We start from the raw sequence: 19,494 nt of genomic DNA, 5'->3' as shown, positions 1-19,494 counted from the left end.
TGTTGCCCAGGCTGGAGTGCAGTGGCACGATCTCAGCTCAATGCAAGCTCCGCCTCCCCGGGCTCAAGTGATTCTGCTGCCTCAGCCTCCTGAATGGCTGGGACCACCACACCCAGCTAATTATTGTATTTTTAGTAGAGACGGGGTTTCACCATGTTTGCCAGACTGGTCTTGAACTCCTGACCTCAGGTGATCTGCCCACCTCGGCCTCCCAAAGTGCTGGGATTACAGGCATGAGCCAATGCGCCCAGCTGATCTTGTGATTATTTACTATGTCCTAGATTACAATACACAGCCCTTGCCACCACTTCCCCACCATGTACCTACAGTACAAAAGCTAATTAATCCTCATAGTTTTTCACACTGAGCCCAGACTTGACTCCATTGTCTTGTTCATCAAGAAGCTCAAGGCAACCCTTAGCAATCAGGACTGGCATGTGAAATGAGACCTACGCACCATCCCAGTCTCAACACCGTGAGATGCAAGTACATGACATGCAGAAGCTCCAACCTCTACATACACTAAAATGAGCTTGCAGAAAAGAAGCTGAGAAGGGCTGGGCACTCAGCTAATGTGAGGCTTCACTGAAGGAAAGCCAGGACAGAGACAAACAGGAGGGAAAAAGAACTCCAGGTTTGCAGCATGACATAAGGAAAATCACTCAAGTTAAAACACATGTGATGTGCTTGGAAATGGGGAGCATGCCTGGAAAAGTGTTCATTTAGAGAAGCAGCAATCCACAGCTGAAGAAGGAATCTGAATGGTGTCGCAGAAAAAAAAAAACACTAGAGCAAGTAACTGGAGCATGCCCTTTTGTCACTTAGTCCTGGACTTCAGCTTCCTTAAGGTAAGTGAATGAGGGAGTTAGATCAGAGCGGACATGGGAATCCCTGGTGCCTAAGCCGAGGAGCCCTGCTTCCACTCTGAATCCATCTCAGCACATCTGACACAGCCAAACAGGCTGAGCTCTAAGGCAGGGCTGTGATTCTGACTAACTGAAGCTATGATGGAGCTGCCTTCAACTGGCAATAAGGAGCTTTTTGCTACTCACCTACCTGCCTAAAATACGTTTCTATTCATCATTGGTTAATAAAATAATATAATACATGGTCTCTCACCCATCTCCTTAAATTCTTCATTGGTCAGTTCCAGCCATGCAGCATCCATGTCATTGAGGTCATAGCGACACACACTGTCAGCCAGCGTCCGGATGTCCACATAGCCCAACTCGGGAGGCTCTGAGCCTGATGACACGATGTACTTCTTGGGCCTGATGAACATGAGGGATTTCTCTTCAGACACAACCCTGCATAACAAAAAACAAGGCAGCTAGGTTACACTTTCAGTCACAGACAATGAAGTGTGCCACAGGGCCCCAGGTGTCACTTCCTCTTCCAACCCTCAGAGCCGCAGGTCATCACTAGAGGCTGAAAACCTGAATGTCACTGCTAATAAAACCTTAACTAGAAGTTGTTAAAGCCTGTGAACAGGAAATAGATATGAATGAAAACACTGTAGAAGCCTTCAAATCTGCTTCCCAGGACACTGCTGTGCCCTGCCCACCACCTCTGACCACTCTGGCCTGCAGCCAACACCAAAACACACTGACCCTTACATTTCAAGAGTTAATCACTTTCCCTTAACCAGACCTGCCCATCCCTGCTGGAGGCCATCAGAACCAGGGCACCACACAGGCAGGGCAGGCACAGCAGACTCTGAGAACCAGAGATACCCGCCAACGCTGACACCTCACAAAAAAAAGCTGGAGAGAGGGAAAAGAAAATTAGGCCTTGGGCTGGGCACGGTGGCCCAAGCCTGTAATCTCAGCACTTCGGGAGGCTGAGGGAGGTGGATCATTTGAGGTCAGGAGTTTCAGACCAGCCTGGCCAACACAGTGAAACCCCATCTCTACTAAAAATACAGAAATTAGCCTGGTATGGTGGCGCACGCCTGTAATCCCACCTACTTGGGAGGCTGGGGCAGGAGAATCGCTCGAACCCAGGAGGCAGAGGTTGCAGTGAGCCAAGATTGCAACATTGCACTCCAGCCTGGGCAACAGAGTGAGACTGTCTCAAAAACAAACAAAAAAAAAAGGAATTAGACCTCGGCCATTATCAACAAATCTAAGAATCAAGAGTCCCAGCCAAGAGGCAGACTGACTCTCCCAACATATACCTATGATCCCAGAAACAGAAGCACAAGTTTTCTCTCCTCCTGATACTGCCACACACTCTCTCCCAACCTTTAACAACCTGGAGTGGTGCTTTCCAACTCACCCCACTCAAAATAACACAGCATGGGCAAGAAGAGCAAATCACTCCCGACTTGGACCAGAAAAGGCCATCTTCCTAATCACAGGCCCCAGGCCTCAACAAAGTCCTTCCACATCTGCATTTCTGCAGTTTAAATTACTGTCAACAGGCTGCCCAGAGTCTGTCAGAGTACCTTCATCACCCTTATATTATGGGAGTGATTTTATCTACATGACGCTGAGATGGACAAACTGAAGGGATTTATTTCTCCTACTCAACCAAGAGCAGGGATCCAACTGAAAACTTCCACAAGCTGTATTAATGCTCACTTCTGTCCTGGCTCCCCACTGAAAGTGAAGCATTCAGCAAGTGACTCCTAGGCTGGGGCTGCCAGTGCTGAATCAGGTGGTGCTACATCTCAGACACAGGCTCTGAGGCAGATACCTGGTCTGCCCCGCAGAGCCCCGTGACCGCTCCATTCCACAGGTCCCGATTCTAGCCTGTGGGGGCCATCCTGGCACTTCTGATTGGTCACCTAAGCCTGAGTAAGACAGGGGCATATGTCACCACTGGATAGACGCCCCAGAGATCCCAAAATGACAACTCAAATTTGATCATGTTCAGTGCCCAAAACAAGAGACACAAAGTGGGTGACGGCCAGGAAGCAAGTTCAGTCATGACTCAGCGTGGAGAAAGACACTGTTTCGCAAAGCAGCAGCCAACTGATGATGGCCGAGAAGCCAGGTGCCAGCTGAGCACAGAGGGCACTCAATCCTCCCTCCTAAGAGGACTCTCCAGGTGGCACAAAGCAGGGCAGTGAGGAAATGAGTAAACAGCTGCAACCTGATTGTGAGGAGAGTCGGCAGGGACTCAGCCCTGAGGGATCTTTAAAGTCAGTAAATTCAGAGAACGCACCCTGAGAACAATGTGACCAGTCAAAATAAATCCCTCCAAAACTCCCCTCTCCACAAACCCTAACTGGCAGGTCTGGTCTCCTCACACCTGTCCTCCTCCAAAGGCAGAGGCAACTACACACTTCTCTCCAGGAGAGTCACTCTCCAGAGTGAACATGGAGGGCAGGAAAAGAGGATGAAGACGTGTGAACACCCAAATTTTCCTCCCCCAGCCCATCACTTCCCAGGATGTCTTGGAATCTGCCTTCCTCTCATAAGACAGCAGCACCTCCCCACAGTGGTGGCTGTAATGTTAAGTATGGAGGCTCATGGCCCTCAAAACCACTACCCTGTATGCCTGAAGTGTGCTGCTCCTACATTTCTATTTCCACTTGAGGCCTCATGATATTTTATTGCTAACTCAGAAATTGTCTCCTCTCAGATGCCTGCTGTCAGGGAAGAAGAGTGAGGGTGGGTGGAGAGGCTTCTGCCCTCAGGGCATCTCTACCTGGCCACAGGCTGAGGGATGGTCCCCGGGCTCACGGGCACCTGGACCCCTTTTTCCCATTCCTGTCTCCAGGGATCTGCCAACACATAGTACTCATCCGGATTCAGCTGGTAGGAGTCATGCAACTTCATGGCAGTGATCAGGTCTGTCCTAAACACCTGGAAAGGAAGAGAAAGGGACACTGACATTTGATATTTGCATTCTTATTCAGAGTGCTGGCAGCTGCAATGTAACCATGGAGCTGCCATGTAACAAGGTCACTGTATCAACATAGAACAAGCCTGACCTATTACAGAAAACCTTTGCCTGACACGCCTTTTACCTCACTCAGGCATGGGGGGTGGCAGTGCTGAGGGAACCCTGTCCTCTCACTGCCTCAGTCCATAGTGTCCACAACAACTTCAACAAAAAAATCTCTGAAAAATGTCTCTCAGTTCACCAAAAGGGCTGCTGAAAACATGTACCTGGAAATCTCTGAAGGGAGATACTGCACTCAAGGGTGCTCTAGAAATACAACTGCACTAGGCCGGGCGCGGTGGCTCAAGCCTGTAATCCCAGCACTTTGGGAGACCGAGACGGGCGGATCACGAGGTCAGGAGATCGAGACCATCCTGGCTAACACGGTGAAACCCTGTCTCTACTAAAAAGTACAAAAAACTAGCCGGGCGAGGTGGCGGGTGCCTGTAGTCCCAGCTACTCTAGAGGCTGAGGCAGGAGAATGGCGTAAACCTGGGAGGTGGAGCTTGCAGTGAGCTGAGATCCGGCCACTGCACTCCAGCCTGGGCGACAGAGTGAGATTCCGTCTCAAAAAAAAAAAAAAAAAAAAAAAAAAAAGAAATATAACTCCACTAACCATGAAACAACTTCTTCAAGCCAAAACCCAGAATCGCCAGGGACTCATCTCCTGTGCTTTTTTTGTTTTTTGGTTTTTTGGTTTTTTTTTGAGATGGAATCTTGTCTGTCCCCCAGGCTGGAGTTCAGTGACATAATCTTGGCTCACTGCAACCTCTGCCTCCCGGGTTCAAGCTATCCTCCTGCCTCAGCCACCCCTGAGTAGCTGAGATTACAGGTGCGTGCCACCATGCCCAGCTAATTTTTGTGTTTTTAGTAGAAACAGGGTTTCATCATGTTGGCCAGGCTGGTCTCAAACTCCTGACCTCAAGTGATCCACCTGCCTCGGCCTCCCAGTGTGCTGGGATTACGAGCATGAGCCATGCTCCTGGCCAGGGACTCATCTTCTATAATGAGACTGCCCCCACCCAGGCCCTGCCTCCCAGGGCACCAGGGTTTATGGTATGGCAGCTGGTGAGGTCAAGGTCCGGGCTGGCCTAGAAAAATCTGGAAGAGAAGCAACCACAGGCCACTTGGTTGATAGGCCTGCAAAGAACATGTTTGCACACCTTCACCTGGCATAAATTCTAGCTGGGAAGAGTTATTTGTGGGGAAAGGAAATAGAGAAAGTCACTACCCTCTTCCCACTCTGCCAAAAACAGGCAGACCCAACAGTGCCCCTCTACAAAGAGAGCTCCCCAATTCCTTACCACAGGCCAAATGAGGGCAACCGCAGGAAAGGCAGCCCTCCCAGTGCCTATGCCACTGCAGACTCCTGGACCCCTGGCATTCATCCTTGGTCAATGAGGCCTGCCCCTGGGGTGGAGCGCAACACTGCCTCCCAGCCAGGGCTGCACAGCTGGCTCCCTCTCAAGCCTCGTCCTTGGCCCACTGGTGTCTAAGGCTGCATAAGAAAGCTCTGACCTTGGCATCAGGACCAGCCTAAAGTTGTGTTTGGCATCGAGCAAGCTTGCATCTGTAAGCTCTCCTGTCTGTTTACACAAGTCACAATGCTGAACTCTTTTTTCTCAGGACAGGGAGTTCTTTCTTGTGCTACTAAACACAGTTCACACATACGCCTGCTAATAGGTCCGTATTTGTTTTTTCTGGTGGCTTTTCAGGCTGGTGATCACTTTAATAAACTTCACCATAATAAACTCTGAGGCAGTGTCTGAATAAAGAGGCCATTTCTCCTGCCTGCCATTTTCAATACGGACTATTCCCCAGTATGCCACTCCTCATTTCTAAAGACCTATTAACAAGCAAGAATTAGGCCATGCACCTCCCACAAAAATCACATGTAATACCAGGATGCTTCCCTTCAAGCACAGAGCCGCTGAAGCAGGTGCCCAGCCCAGTGGACACCAACTCCCTGGCCCTCAAGAGAAAAGTACTTTAAAACCTAAGAGATGGGCCTATATCTTCAAGAAGCCGATCAGGTAAAAACATATTCCAACAAAGTGGTATAAATGGAAAACAAAGGAGTTTGCCAAAATAGAAAGAAAAATCAAACTGAAACAGTGAAATGAAAAAAGGCAGCCTGCTATTCCTTTGCTCAAAGACTCGGTCAAGAACTGAAACAAACACCCTCAAATGGACATCAACTCTGGAGTCTCTAGTAGAGTATGTTAGTGCCTTACATATAGTTTGGACTCAGGGTTGAGAAAAACATCTGGACCAAAATGTGGGGCTGGGACAACGCCAGCACAGCAACCTGTGCTGCTGGGCCCCCTCCTCAATGCTTGGTGTCAGTGCCAGAAGCAGGTTTCGAACTCCACCACTGGGCACCAGCCTCCGTCACACCAGGTCACAGCTCCTCAGTCCCCCTTGTATTCCTGTGCTGAAGTAACAGGAGTTTAGTGTGAACATCAGAAAGGTATTTTGGGGGTTATGGACACAGCACAAGGAATTAAGAAATAAAGAGCAGCAGAGACGCTCCTGGGCAGAAAAGGAAGAGAGCATTAAAGGTTCAAAGGAAAAAAGGCCTGAAATAAAGTAAGGGGAGGAAGTAGCTACCTTCCCAAGCACATCTGATCTCATGCTACAGTGCCTCCTGGGATGGTTTTCCACAATTCTAAAGGATGTAAACTACTTCCTCATGGAGGAAGCTGTTCCACAACCAAATAACTTCTCCACTCCACAACAGGGCAGCCTTCTGACGTTCCCTATTAGAGCCTGGAAAGTTCCTCTGAGGAGTATCTGCCTCTGTGGAATAACTGCCTCTGCACTGCCATTACAGGATAAGGCTGTCTGTGAACTCATCCCATGAGAAGCAGCACAAAGCAAAGCATTCAACCAAAGAAACTCTTCCTATAATCTTCTCACTTGAAAACTGTGATAAAATAAAATGCTTTTTCTTCAATGATTTAAAGCCTGTCAAAGGTCTTTAGAATAAACAGACCTCAGGCCTTATAAGGGCCCCTAAACAAATACCAGCAGAAAGAAATGCACCTAAAAGCAACTTTAGATACACAGATAACAAAAGTTTGGGAGCAGAGGAAACATAAGATGAGAAAGAAATTGAGAAAGAGGGGGGAAAACCTTCAGCATAATCCCTAAAACAAAACTCCCACAGTTACATTGGGTTGTTGCCAAATAAGCCACAAATTCATGGCTAAAACTAACTTGAGGCTGGCAGTGACTTAGCAGCAGCTGAACCCGCTGACCTTCTGGCCAGAGGAAAAGTTATTGGGAGCCAGAGATGATACAACAGGAAAGGAAAAAAAAAAATGTAATGAATAATAATAACACTTACTGAGCACTTTTTATGTGTCAGCAACTATTCACATGCTTTGCATGTATTAGCCTATGTGTATTAACCCACTTAATCCTCACAACAATCCTATGAGGTAGACACTTGTGTTCTCCCCATCTTACAGATTTGGAAACTGAGGCACAAGGATTTGAATACTTTGCCCAGGACTGCACAAATAGACACCACTCAACTAGGTATATGGGGCAACATATATTCATGCACGGTCAGGCAAGTAGTCAAGAAGTACCTCCGAAGGCTTGCGATCTTCATGTCTGGAGCAGGAACTTCTCCTATGCTGGGATCGGGAATTCTGGGACCAAGTAGTTGACAGGCCTAAAGAAACAAACATCCAAATAAGAACCATTAGAAACTGCAGGAGTTACTGAGTGTTCTTAGGGGTTTTCTTACCCAAACTCATCCCAGGTTCACCTCAGCACTGCACCATGAGACCACCTGTGATGCCCTCTTGGCTCTCACAGAGCTCTTCCACTTCTATCAGTTATTTAACTCTCATTTCTCATAAGCAGGCCTAATGTGCTCATTCTGTGCAGGGATGCTATATCAAGGACCGCACCCAAAAGGAGAAAGGACTTTTAAGAATACCATGCAGGTGTAGTCTTCACCCATAAGCCTGCACTGAAGAGGTTCAAAGTCTCATGCTGCTAAATACAAATTGAAAAAATAACAGGCCAGGGTGGTGGCTCACGCCTGTAATCCCAATACTATGGAAGGCCAAGGTAGGTGGACCACCTGAGGTCAGGAGTTCAAGACCAGCCTGGCCAACTTAGAGAAACCCCACCTCTACTAAAAATACAAAAATTATCTTCGTATGGCGGCAGGCACCTGTAATCCCACCTTCTCGGCAAGCCGAGGCAGGAGAATTGCTTGAACCTAGGAGGCAGAGGCTGCAGCGAGCCGAGATTGCATCACCGCACTCCAGCCTGGGAGACAGAGCAAGACTCCGTCAAAAAAAAAAGAAAAGAAAAAAGAAAACAAAAGAAAAGAAAAACATCTTACTGAGTTTTCAGGAAGCTTTCTAAAACACTTTTTTAAAAAAAGGTTTGACTCGACAAGGCATAAAAACTTAGCAATCCCTAGACAGGGAACCTCAGGCCTATGGGGTAGACGAATTAGGTAGTATAGTGCCGTAAGCAGGGAGGATGGTAGGTAAACAAACTTAGTGAAGACTAAGGGGCCAACTGCCAAATAACCCCTAAAATTTGCTCCACTTTCCCAAAAAATGCCAATTGGCTCTGTTCTCTGCCTTTCTTACAAAGGGGGTCTACACCTATCATCTGGCCTCCCCCATAACACGGTCCCTAACTGCTGCCTAACAGGATCTCCCAACTGCTGCCACGTCTGAGCTCGTGTCTGCCCCGACACTTCTCAGCACCAGCAACTCCATCCTGTCTGAAACACTCCCTCAGCCTCAGTGGCAATTCTCTTTCCACTCTGTGGGCTCCTCCTCTCCATGTATCCCATCAACATGGTTTTCTCCTGAACTCTTTGTTCTTTTCTTGCTCCATATGTTCTCCCCAGGGGGCGCTCACCCATGTCCACAGTCTTACCCAGCACACCCAGAGGAACCTGCCAGACCTACATTCCCAGACTAACCTCCCTTCCAAGCTCCAGATCCATTTTCACCTTCACATAAGACATCAACCCTAAGGTATTCCTTCTATCTATCTGTCAACTCAGCATTATAAAAACTGGGCTCAACATTTTACCCAAACCTGTTCTACCTCTTACATTCCTACTTTGATGTCTATTACCACCATTTCTACTTGACATCAGAAATCTAAGAGTCATCCTAGACTCCTCACACTCAGGACACAATCATTGGCTGGGTCAATTCAACTTCCCAATAATTCCAGTCCCTCTTCTCCATCTCTGCCTCTGCCTCCTGTTAATTTGTTACAAAGACAACTTAAGTGCAAAACCTTCCACTTGTGGGTGCCGTACTGCTGCCAGAGATCTGAAACAGCCCTAACACCCATATGTAGTATTTGTCCAACTTTCTGATAATTCACCTCCACCTCCTAATAATCATCACCCCAATTCTGAATACGTACTGTACCATTTTCCAAAAATTAACAAAATCCAGAAAAATAAAAGCCAAAGGTTAAGGTTAGCTGCCATTCTTCTGGTGAAATCATTTGTCACTCAGACAGGAAGCTCTTATCTCTACAGATTCCAGAGACAGGAACAGAGAATCAAAGCACCCTTAAAACCTTGGGGACCTTAAGAAATAGATTCTGCACATAAGCCTATCATCAGATTTGCAATGACCAAGACCAAATGGGATTGCCACGCTTCCCTGACAGGGACAACGTCGGCACTACCCTTGAGCACCAGTTCTGAGGCTCATTACTAGGTCAACTGACTGACTGCTGCTCCGCCAGCAGAATGAGCAGAACTGGACCTCCCGCTGGTGGCCCCATGGCATTTCAGTAAATGTTTTAGAAAATTATTCTTTAAATAAATACTAAGTGTGCCTCTTTAGACTCTAAATGAACAAGAATATTTCACTCCCACACCGAAAGAAATATTCTGGGCACACTGGGGTGAGCCCAACCTGCAGAAGTTCTAAATCTGGTCATTACTGGAAAGAAAGAAGACAGATGCCAAGTTAGGAACCTGGAGATGAAGGTGGCTGGGTGGCTCCTAGGGTCTATAAAGAGGCCTCTCTTTCTCCCTCTTGTCCTGGAGGCCATCCTCCAGCTGGTCCACAGCCTGAAAGAAGAGAGGAGGAAAAGCATACGCAGTGTCTGGATGGAATTCCCAGAAGGTTTGGGGAAGGAAAGAAAAGCAGAACAAAAAGGGATGATCCTCCTCTGCTTTGAATTACTATGGAAAAGGTTATAAATGATAAGGAACGAAGCCAGAAATTTAGATAATCACTCCATTGCTATACTTTAAAAATTAACATGAACTTGGGAGAAGAGGGTCTCCAGAGTCAAATACTTTCAGAGTTAAAGCAGAAACAACAAATTTGTTCACTCTCAGGTTTTCTGACCCTCTTGTCTCTTCTTGAGGATCTGTCAGGATCCCTCCCAAGTAGTTTCCAAGGTTCCCAGGAAGCTTGCAGCTTTGCTGGCATAGAACACAACCCAAATAATGACACTCATTTGAAAGCTTTTCCTAGGACTGCTTTTATAAATCCTGAAAACTGCTGTCTACGCCATATTTGCTTTTAAAAACATAGATACAAAGATGCTACATACTTGGTATCCAATAGTAATAACCAAGAGAAACTCTAGTCCACCCAAAAATAGTCTGTTCCTTTTCCTCTTAATTTACCTAGTGTTGATACAATACAGGAGGAAAAGCGAAATTAATCCTATTAAACGCACTTTGCAGATAGGGAAAAACTGATAAAGAAACTAAATTTAAATTATCGCTGGCATAAGGAATGATCTTAGCAGCTTATTTAGAAAAGCCAAAAATCAGAAACAACCTAAACATCCACCAACAGACTGTGAATGAAAAAACTCTGGTATATGTATATGTATATATCCATAGAGTGGAATACCACCCAGCAGTAATAAAAAGGAATGAGCTACTGATACATGCAAACATGAATGAATGCTGAAGTAATTCTCCTAAGTGAAAGAAGCCAGACGAAAAACGAGTCCATACTGTATTATTCCATTTACATACAACTCTAGAAATGCAAACTAATCTATAGTGACAGATCAGTGGAAGACTAGAGAAAAGTGGGAGGGAAGGATTATCTTGATTTCAATGATTTCATGGGTGTAAACATGTCAAAACGTATCAAAGTACACAATTTAAATATATGAGGCTCAGAGGCTCACTGTATGTCAATTATTTCTCAATAAAGCTATTAAACATTTATCACTGAGATACCATCCATTAACAGTAAGGAGAAAAAAATTCTATTTTACTTCACACAAGTGGTCTGTATAAAACCTAGACTTTGCTGATGAACCAAAGAGGGGGTTGTGAACCCAAGGGAACTGCTCTGCCTTCCATGTCCAGGAGCACTTGTGATCTATTCCTTCTCATTTTCTTATTGTATCAAAAAGTTAATCTATCAAGAGCCACTGGTATAAGACAACAGAATTTACAACATAGAGCATAGCTAAGTCAGTCAGTGCTGTGCACACAGCAGATTCTCAATATTTCTCTGAAAAGTAGATAATTTTTTTTAAGAGTCATTGTTGAGGACAATCAATCATGCTCTAACCATCACTGTAACCCATGAACTCAAGGTGGCAGGCACTAAGAATTTACTCCTGTTTCACCTAATAGAAGATATGCTTTTGAGCTCAAAGAAAATAAAGCAATAATACATTTAAAGATAGATTTGTGGAGCCACTGTTTCCTGCTTGGAATGCACCTACATCTACAGAAACATTCATGGAAGGCTACAGGCTAGAGACTCAAAGGGAGTGTCTTGACATTGCTACACCAACACCACTCTATAGCCAGGCTCTCCTCAGACACTCCCAGGCAGTCAGGAAGCTACTAGAATATTATTAAAACCAAAATAATTAACACTCCCTTTTAATTAAAACAAAATTTATAAACACCTGGAAAATACTAGGGGTAGGACAGTGGGGTTAAACCAGAAATTAGAGTATTTTAAATACTGAAAAGACCAGGAGTCAGTGATTTATGCCACAGCAAAACACTAAAAACAGTGTGCTTGCTATTGTTAAAAACTGCGTAAGATTACGTTGGATTGGTTTGCATTTTGTTTGTTTCCAGAGTGCTGATATTTAATGACAAACTAATTTAAGCATATGACAAGTAAAATTTTGTTTTATTTTCTTTTCGCTTTCAGGAAAGGAGTTGGGAACTCTAAAAATCTGCTAATAATGTCTAAAAGTATTTTACTGCCATTCACAAGGTAAAATTATTACCTAAAGTTCACTTTACTGACAAATTTAAATGACTTAAAATTCTTGACATACACTGTTCAGTTAAGAACAATTCTATGTTAAACACGGGAAAGACTGAGTGGGGAAAAACATTTTGTCTTGTTTTTAATATCCCCAACTTCCATTAAAACAGAATCCTTTGGGTTAATATAAAGTTATAAAAGGCTCATAGATCATAGCACCGTGAACATGGACCCTGCCCGGGCATAACATTCTTTCCGGTCCTATTATACAGACATCTCCAACACTCACTTCCCTTTGAAATATTAAAAATAGCCATGTTGTCTTGCCCTAGATCTAAAATAAGGAAAACCTCAGGAGTAAATCTAACACATATTGCACACACCTTCCACATTTGGTAGCTAGTGTGTGGTAAGCTTCTCATGTTGTGCCATGCACAAAAGGTTCAGAAATTAGAATGAATGGCAGTCTTCGTGTTCACTGCACTACAAAATGCAAACTATGAAAGAACCTTGCCACTGATCAAACGGTAGTCCTCCTGTCTCAGTCACTGCTCTGGACACTAAATAATATGCTGGTATCTGTCTTTAGAGGTGTTAAACCAGCTTAACAAAGTAAGATGCTTAAAACTGGCAAGTATCGAGTCCAGCAGTTTGGTGTCACATCAAGGGCACACAGACCTGACAAATGCACCTACAAGTTACTTAAAAGCCAAGCTAGCCTTGTATTGAGTAAAGCAAGGCTGTGTTAACTCTCATCTCAAATTAGGCAAATTTAATCCAGTTACTGTTTATTTGCTTTAGCCGCATGATAGAGGACAAGCATCTGATATAACTGTCATTTAGATCAGGGGCTGACCCTATACCTACCATAGTTTTTTACCCCAACATAGCCCAGCTCTACAGCCCAACTCACTTCTACTTCCAACAAACAAAGGCGTCATACATACATTCAAAGAACTGGCCCGTAAATGTTTCAACATACTTAAATATACTTAGGCCTTCAACCAACTGACACACAAACATTTGACACTCACCCACCATTTCTGCTGAGGTCCAAGTACAAGTCAGTGGGAAAATTACTAATTTTAAATTTCAGTTGGCTTCCTTTCTGCCCATTCCTTATCACAGGTGATGGGGCAGAGCCTGGCTCTGATAGGTGGGGAGACAGAGCACTTCACCCTAGCCCAGGTGTAGAAGCAGGGAGACCAGAGAGGGCCCACACGGAGCCTGGCTCCAGGCCTTCTTCCCACAGAAAGTCAACAAATCTCTGAAACTTAAAGGAAGTCAGACAGGAACAGGAAGCCCTGCTCTACAACGTTAGGAAAATCTTAACAGTATCAGCACACTGCTCTCTTTCTGTGTGAAGGAAGGAATGAGACCAATCTCCCTTTGGAATTTTGAGAGACACCAAATTTAAAAACAACCAAAACCAACAAAAACACCATTTGCTACATATATATAAAGATGCTGATCATACTCAGGAGGCTGATGCAGGAAAATCACTTGAACCTGGGAGGTGGAGGTTGCAGTGAGCTGAGATCACGCCACTGTACTCCAGCCTGGGCAACAGAGCGAGACTCCATCTCAAAAAAAAAAAAAAAAAACCAGTGTTGATCAGAGCTAGCTACTATTGGCCTGAGATAACCAACAATATGTAATTCTTGATAAAAACAAGGATACTTGATGTCTTAATTAGCCTCCACAAGTTTACTGAAGATAAAATGAAACGTCCTTTAGGTTTTAGAAATATAGTTGATTCTTGAACAACACGGGTTTTAACTGCCCGGTTCACTTACGTGAGAATTTTCTTTCTGCCACCCCTAAGACAGCAAGACCAATGCCTTCTCTTCCTCCTTCTCCTCTTCTACCTACTCAACATGAAGACGAGGATGAAGACTTTCATGATGATCTACTTTTACTCACTGAATAGTATATTTTATATATACACACACACACACATATATATTTTTTCTCTTCTTTATGATGTTCTTAATATTCTCTCTAGCTTACCTTATTGTAAAAATACAGTATATAATACATATGACATATAAAATATATTTATTTATGTTATTAGTAAGGCTTCCGGTCAACAGTAGGCTATTAGTAGTTAAGTTTTTGGGAGCCAAATGTTATACAAAGAATTCTGATTTGCAGGGTGGGGGGAGTTGTTCAAGGGTCAACTGTACTTAAAGTAGTTAGTGGACCCCATTCCCACATTTGCCAAATCCCTAACGACAGGATCCTGGGCTGGAAAGCAGAAAATTAAGGGTTTACCTTGGCCACACTCTGGCGCAATGTGTAACTTCAGAGACTGGCTGAGCCACCCAGTACCAGAAGTCCAGCAACTTCAGACGCTGCCTGCAAACACCCCAACATTACTCCATCCAACTGCAGGGCTGGACCTCCAGGGCACCTGGAGAAAGGCTTCAACTATGACTGCAGTTGTATAAGGGCTTGCACCTGGCACAGAAAATGCCTGTCCATCCCCAACTGTAAATACCACACTGGTATTCCTCTGGAACAGGCCAGAAAACAAGGCAAAGGGCTCCAGACCAGAGGCCAGCAAGTCCCAGCCATGGCTGTGGCTGGTGCTGCAGCCCCATGCTGACGTCTGCAGCTGCCTCTCCTTCACTTGGACATGGTCTGCACTGGGCTGGGAAGTGCTGCCAAAATTCTGTCAGGCCTGTAGGCTGGAGAGGCTGAGGTGTGGCCACTGCATAGACCCTGTCCTTCTTGCAAGCAGAACTTTCCAAATGCACAGGCCCGGCTGAAGGCAGGCAGGGTATGGGTAGTTAACCCAGGTAGAGCTCATTTTGTGGACCTGAATGCAGGGACAGAAGGCATGCCCCCCCGACGCTGGCCACCCAGTTATATACAAAAGGAAGGCTCCAATGCAAATGAGTGGGTTGGTGGCAAAGGCCTACACTGTGAACCGGCTGCCTTCAGACAGGATGGAAAGGGGTGTGTTCCATGGAAATGAGCATGTGCATCTTTTTATAAGCCTGGCATTCCAGAAGTTCTTAATGAGAACTCTGTGTTTACCACTACCATCATCCACCTTATCAAATCATTGAGCGTGGACAGACAGCATGGCCATAAAGCATCAACATATACTTTATATTGAACCAGCTGTATGACAAAAGGACGACCAACCTTCTACTAGCAACTATCATTCCTCTCCTCCACCACCAGATTTCCATGTTTAAGCCTAGGCTAACCCTTTGGTAACCTATATTTACCTTAATTCTCCACGCCCAGCTTCTTGACAGAGGCCAGTACAGACTTGTGACTTGACAGACACACTTTTGGTTGGGACTGTGAACACTCTCTTCTTCCTTCATTTCTAACCAGAATTCTAGGTGGAATTCTTTTTGTTTTTAACAGAGATGCGTTCTCACTTTGTTGCCCAGGCTGGTCTCCAATTCCTGGGCTCAAGCAATCCTCCCAGCTCAGCCTCCCTAAGTGTCAGGATTACAGTCATGAGCCACCGTATCTGTCCTGAACATATATATTTTAGATGAAATATTTGGCCGGTCGCGGTGGCTCACGCCTGTAATCCCGACACTTTGGGAGGCCAAGGCAGGCGGATCTCGAGGTCAGGAGATCAAGACCATCCTGGCTAAGATGGTGAAACCCTGTCTCTACTAAAAAATACAAAAAAGTAGCCATGTGTGGTGGCAGGCGCCTGTAGTCCCAGTCACTCGGAGGCTGAGGCAGCAGAATGGCATGAACCCAGGAGGCAGAGCTTGCAATGTGCCAAGATCGTGCCACTGCACTCCATCCTGGGCGACAGAGCGAAAACTCCGTCTAAAAAAAAAAAAGAAGAAATATTTGGTCTTCTAGGGCTTTTATGGGCTGAATTGTACCCCCTATCCCCAAATGTGTACTTTGAAGTCCTAACCTCCAATCTCAGAATATGACTATAATTTGGAGACAGGGCCCTGAAAGGGGTGACTGAGTTAAAATGAGGCTAGGCTATTAGGGAGGGCCATAATCCAATTTAGTCACACCGAGGCACACCAGGGATTCCTGTGCAGAGGAAAGGCCAAGTAAGAACACAGTAAGAAGAAGGCCATCTACAAACCACAAGAGGCCTCAGAAGAGACCACACCTGCCAGCACCTTGGACTTCTAGTCTCCAGAACTGTAAGAAAACAAATTTCTGTTGCTTTAAACTACTCAGGCTGTGGTACTTTTCTGTAGCATCCTAAGCTGACTAATATGGGGCCTTCTGGGCTACTAGGAGCCCCTGGACAACTGAGAGGGACTAAACTAAGCCAGGGTCCAGAACTACACTGTCCAATACAGTAGACACTAGCCACGTGTCTTCAAATTTTTTAATTCATTAAAATTAGCAAAGGTTTAAAATTCAGCTCCTCGGTTGCACTATGTTAGGACATTCTCATCCTATGGAACAATGCTGGTCCAGAAAAGAGAAGGCTCTAAATCTGAGAGAACATCCAGGAGAAAGTTTTCTAACCCAGCTCTCCCAAGGAGGAAGAGAGGCAGTGACGAGAACAGACAGAGTGAGCATACACCTGATGCTCAACGCAGAGAAAAATATTTAAATAGGGCTCTTATGCTTTTATTGGGCATTATCTTTACGTGGAGGTAATTCATCAAGCAGTCTTCTGACTAATTCTGACTCTAAAAGCAAGATTTTTTTGAGACGGAGTCTCGCTCTGTTGCCAGGCTGGAGTACAGGGGCTGCGATCTCGGCTCACTGCAACCTCCACATCCTGGGTTCAAGTGATTCTCCTGCCTCAGCCTCCAGAGCAGCTGGGACTTCAGGTGTGCAGCATCACGCGCAGCTAATTTTTAGTAGAGATGGGGTTTCACCATGTTGGCCAGGATGGTCTTGATCTCTTGACCTTGTGATCCACCCGCCTCAGCCTCCCAAAGTGCTGGTATTACAGGCATGAGCCACCGGGCCAGGCAAGACTTTTTTTTTTTTAATTAATGCAGGACAAAATTATGTACTCAAGCAAACAGCATGTATGGAGTACTTATAACTCACGAAGACACTTTGATAGGCGCCACACAGGGGCAGAGAAGAAATTTCAAAGCATGTTTTTGCCTCAAGGAGTAAAATGCCTAAAACTGTAAACATCAGAAAACAGGTAGGGAGGATTATGAAACAACAAGCGCCTCAGAAGTTCGGAAGGGGGCATCCCAATCCCAAAGGCTTGGACGGGCGGCTTTACCTGCCTGCACTTGGAAACAGACCTTCAATACCTTTCTCTGAAATAAGAGGAAAGGTCTTTCCCTCTGGAGCCCCTACACCCTCTCTCAACTAGTTCACTTCTCTCCTGCTGCCAACATCAGCAGTCAGCCCTAAAACTCTCAATTCCTTAGAGCTCCTCATCGCAAGCCCTTCACACCTGACACTCTCCCATAACGGCCAGTTCTCCTCCCCAATAGCCCCATGGCTGTGCCAAGCACACCAACTGAAATACCACTCTGAGTTCTGTTTCTCACGTTCCTGGTCCCCTCTTCTGAATAGGGTCGCACCTAGAAAGCAAAGCCTTGCTTTCTAGTGTGCAGCTTTTAATTTAATGAAAACTTGGAGCACAGAAAACTGAAAATAACCCTATTTGCCTACAAAGTATTTCACCCTTAAGGATCCATACAACCTTCATCTCCTCTACAGGATTCCCTGCCCTCCCCTCCTCTGAATCTGTATCTGCATCTGTTTCCACAGTGCATCAAAAAGACATCTCTATTACTGCCCTGATGACTTTCCCATCAGAGCTGTTCTTATATATGTCTAAAGCACAGTTCCTTGAAAGCAGGCCCAGCTCCTTTCCCATCACACAAGCATTCTTTCAAGGCGTACTGGGTTTAATCTGTAATGTAAAACAGAAGCTAACAGGCTAGAGCTCAGGCACTGTGCTAGGTACAAAATTTCCCTGTTATCTGAGAGGAGCTCTTCTCTGAGTAGTCTGTTAGCTTCTCAATACACAGACACTGTGTGATATTTATTTTGACTGCCTGGAAGCCAACTAACTTCTGGTTCTCAGCTGCACTGTGAAAATATGAAGTTGCCAGAGAGCTGAGATACAGACAGTAGTAGTATTAAATACAGTCACATTAAAACCAAGTGAAGAGCAGGGACTTTCGACCTATTAAGAACCTGTACTTAATAATTTTCACATCACACTAGGCAGTCTTCAACCTCCCCTTGTATTGAGTTGAACCAGTTAATGATTACCTGGCTTTGATTAAGTTCCCCTTTCACAAAGCACAACTGCGAAGTACCATAAATGATGTTTAGGAAAACCAGACACACCAGTGACCCTTAGAACTGGATTATTCCTCCCAGGATAACAAATAGGAAGCCTCAGGAATGCTTGCTTGCAATCAACCTTACCCAGCAAGATCTGGTTACAGACCTGCAGTATCACACTCAGGTATGTTTCTCCAGGCTTTGGCTTTCTCTGACCTGCCTGATATGCAAAGGGCCTCGGCTATTTAAAGCATTACATTAAAAAATCATGTTTTCACCCTGACCCAAACCCTGGTAGGCTCCAAGAACAACAAAGCAGGACTTACTGCCATTGTCGTCAGAATCCTCACTGCTGCTGGGAAGGCGACCTCGTTTCATGATCTCCCCGGGAAACAGCAGGCAGCCTGCAAAGCAATGAGACAGCACTTAACCCAAGATGATAATACACAATCATCAAGTTGTGCTTCAGATGGCAGCCCAGGATTCACAGCAAACAAAAGCAAACAAAAGGCTTTAAGTAGCATTTGAATTGTAAACAGTAAAAAGACCAAAGATACATAATTAGGTACAATCATTAACAGACCAGGTTAAAAAAGGAGGGGGAAGGATGGAGAAGTCACGTATCAGTAGGTCTCCCAAAGGTGCCAGGTTTCTTTCTATATTCCTGTGACATTATTACTATAACTACTCCAGGAGTATTTAGCTGACTGGCAGCAAGCACTGCAGAAAAAAATCCACAGCAATGAACACTGTACTGTGCTTCTTCACTACAGACAGATTCATATTTTATGCGTACATGTTGGGGGTGGGGTTGTGCCTGGATGTGTGAATATTTACACTGCACTGGGCATGATTATGCTTCTCGGGCAAATTATACTAAAATAACCCTAAAAGCCGAAAGAAACAAAACAAATGGGGTAATAGGAATGCAAATGTCTCCTCCAGCCATCTCCAACCCCACAGATGGAACAGGAAGGAACCACAGACATTATACAATTTTGATCCAGACCCCTCCCTTTCACATTAAGAAACTAAAGCCAAGAAAGGTTAAGCAGCAACTTCCCCAAGGTCATGTTGTGGAAATGGAGCTCCTAATTCCAAATCCAATACTATTTCCCCTCCACTTCACCTCAACTCCCTTCAGGACAAATACAATCAA

General features: G+C 45.1%; 1 protein-coding gene across 4 annotated transcripts in view; it reads right to left on the bottom strand.

Moving 5' to 3' along the window:
* The window catches only part of JADE1 (jade family PHD finger 1), a 66,798-nt gene that overhangs the window by 26,400 nt on the left and 20,904 nt on the right, over positions 1–19,494 (bottom strand). For all 4 annotated transcript variants that reach the window (XM_011996437.1, XM_011996441.1, XM_011996438.1 and 1 more), the window contains exons 2-5: positions 18,662–18,739; positions 7,488–7,573; positions 3,655–3,812; positions 1,120–1,307 (exon numbers count right to left, since the gene is read on the bottom strand). In XM_011996437.1, the coding sequence (XP_011851827.1) occupies positions 1,120–1,307; positions 3,655–3,812; positions 7,488–7,573; positions 18,662–18,713 (484 nt within the window). In that variant the 5' untranslated portion in view covers positions 18,714–18,739. The remainder of the gene's footprint in view (positions 1–1,119; positions 1,308–3,654; positions 3,813–7,487; positions 7,574–18,661; positions 18,740–19,494) is intronic.

The sequence above is a fragment of the Mandrillus leucophaeus genome, unplaced genomic scaffold, assembly GCF_000951045.1.
Source record: "Mandrillus leucophaeus isolate KB7577 unplaced genomic scaffold, Mleu.le_1.0 Scaffold513, whole genome shotgun sequence".
Taxonomy (NCBI): domain Eukaryota; kingdom Metazoa; phylum Chordata; class Mammalia; order Primates; family Cercopithecidae; genus Mandrillus; species Mandrillus leucophaeus.
The sequence above is the reverse complement of the archived record's forward strand: the minus strand, read 5'-3'. Positions and strand labels throughout refer to the sequence as shown.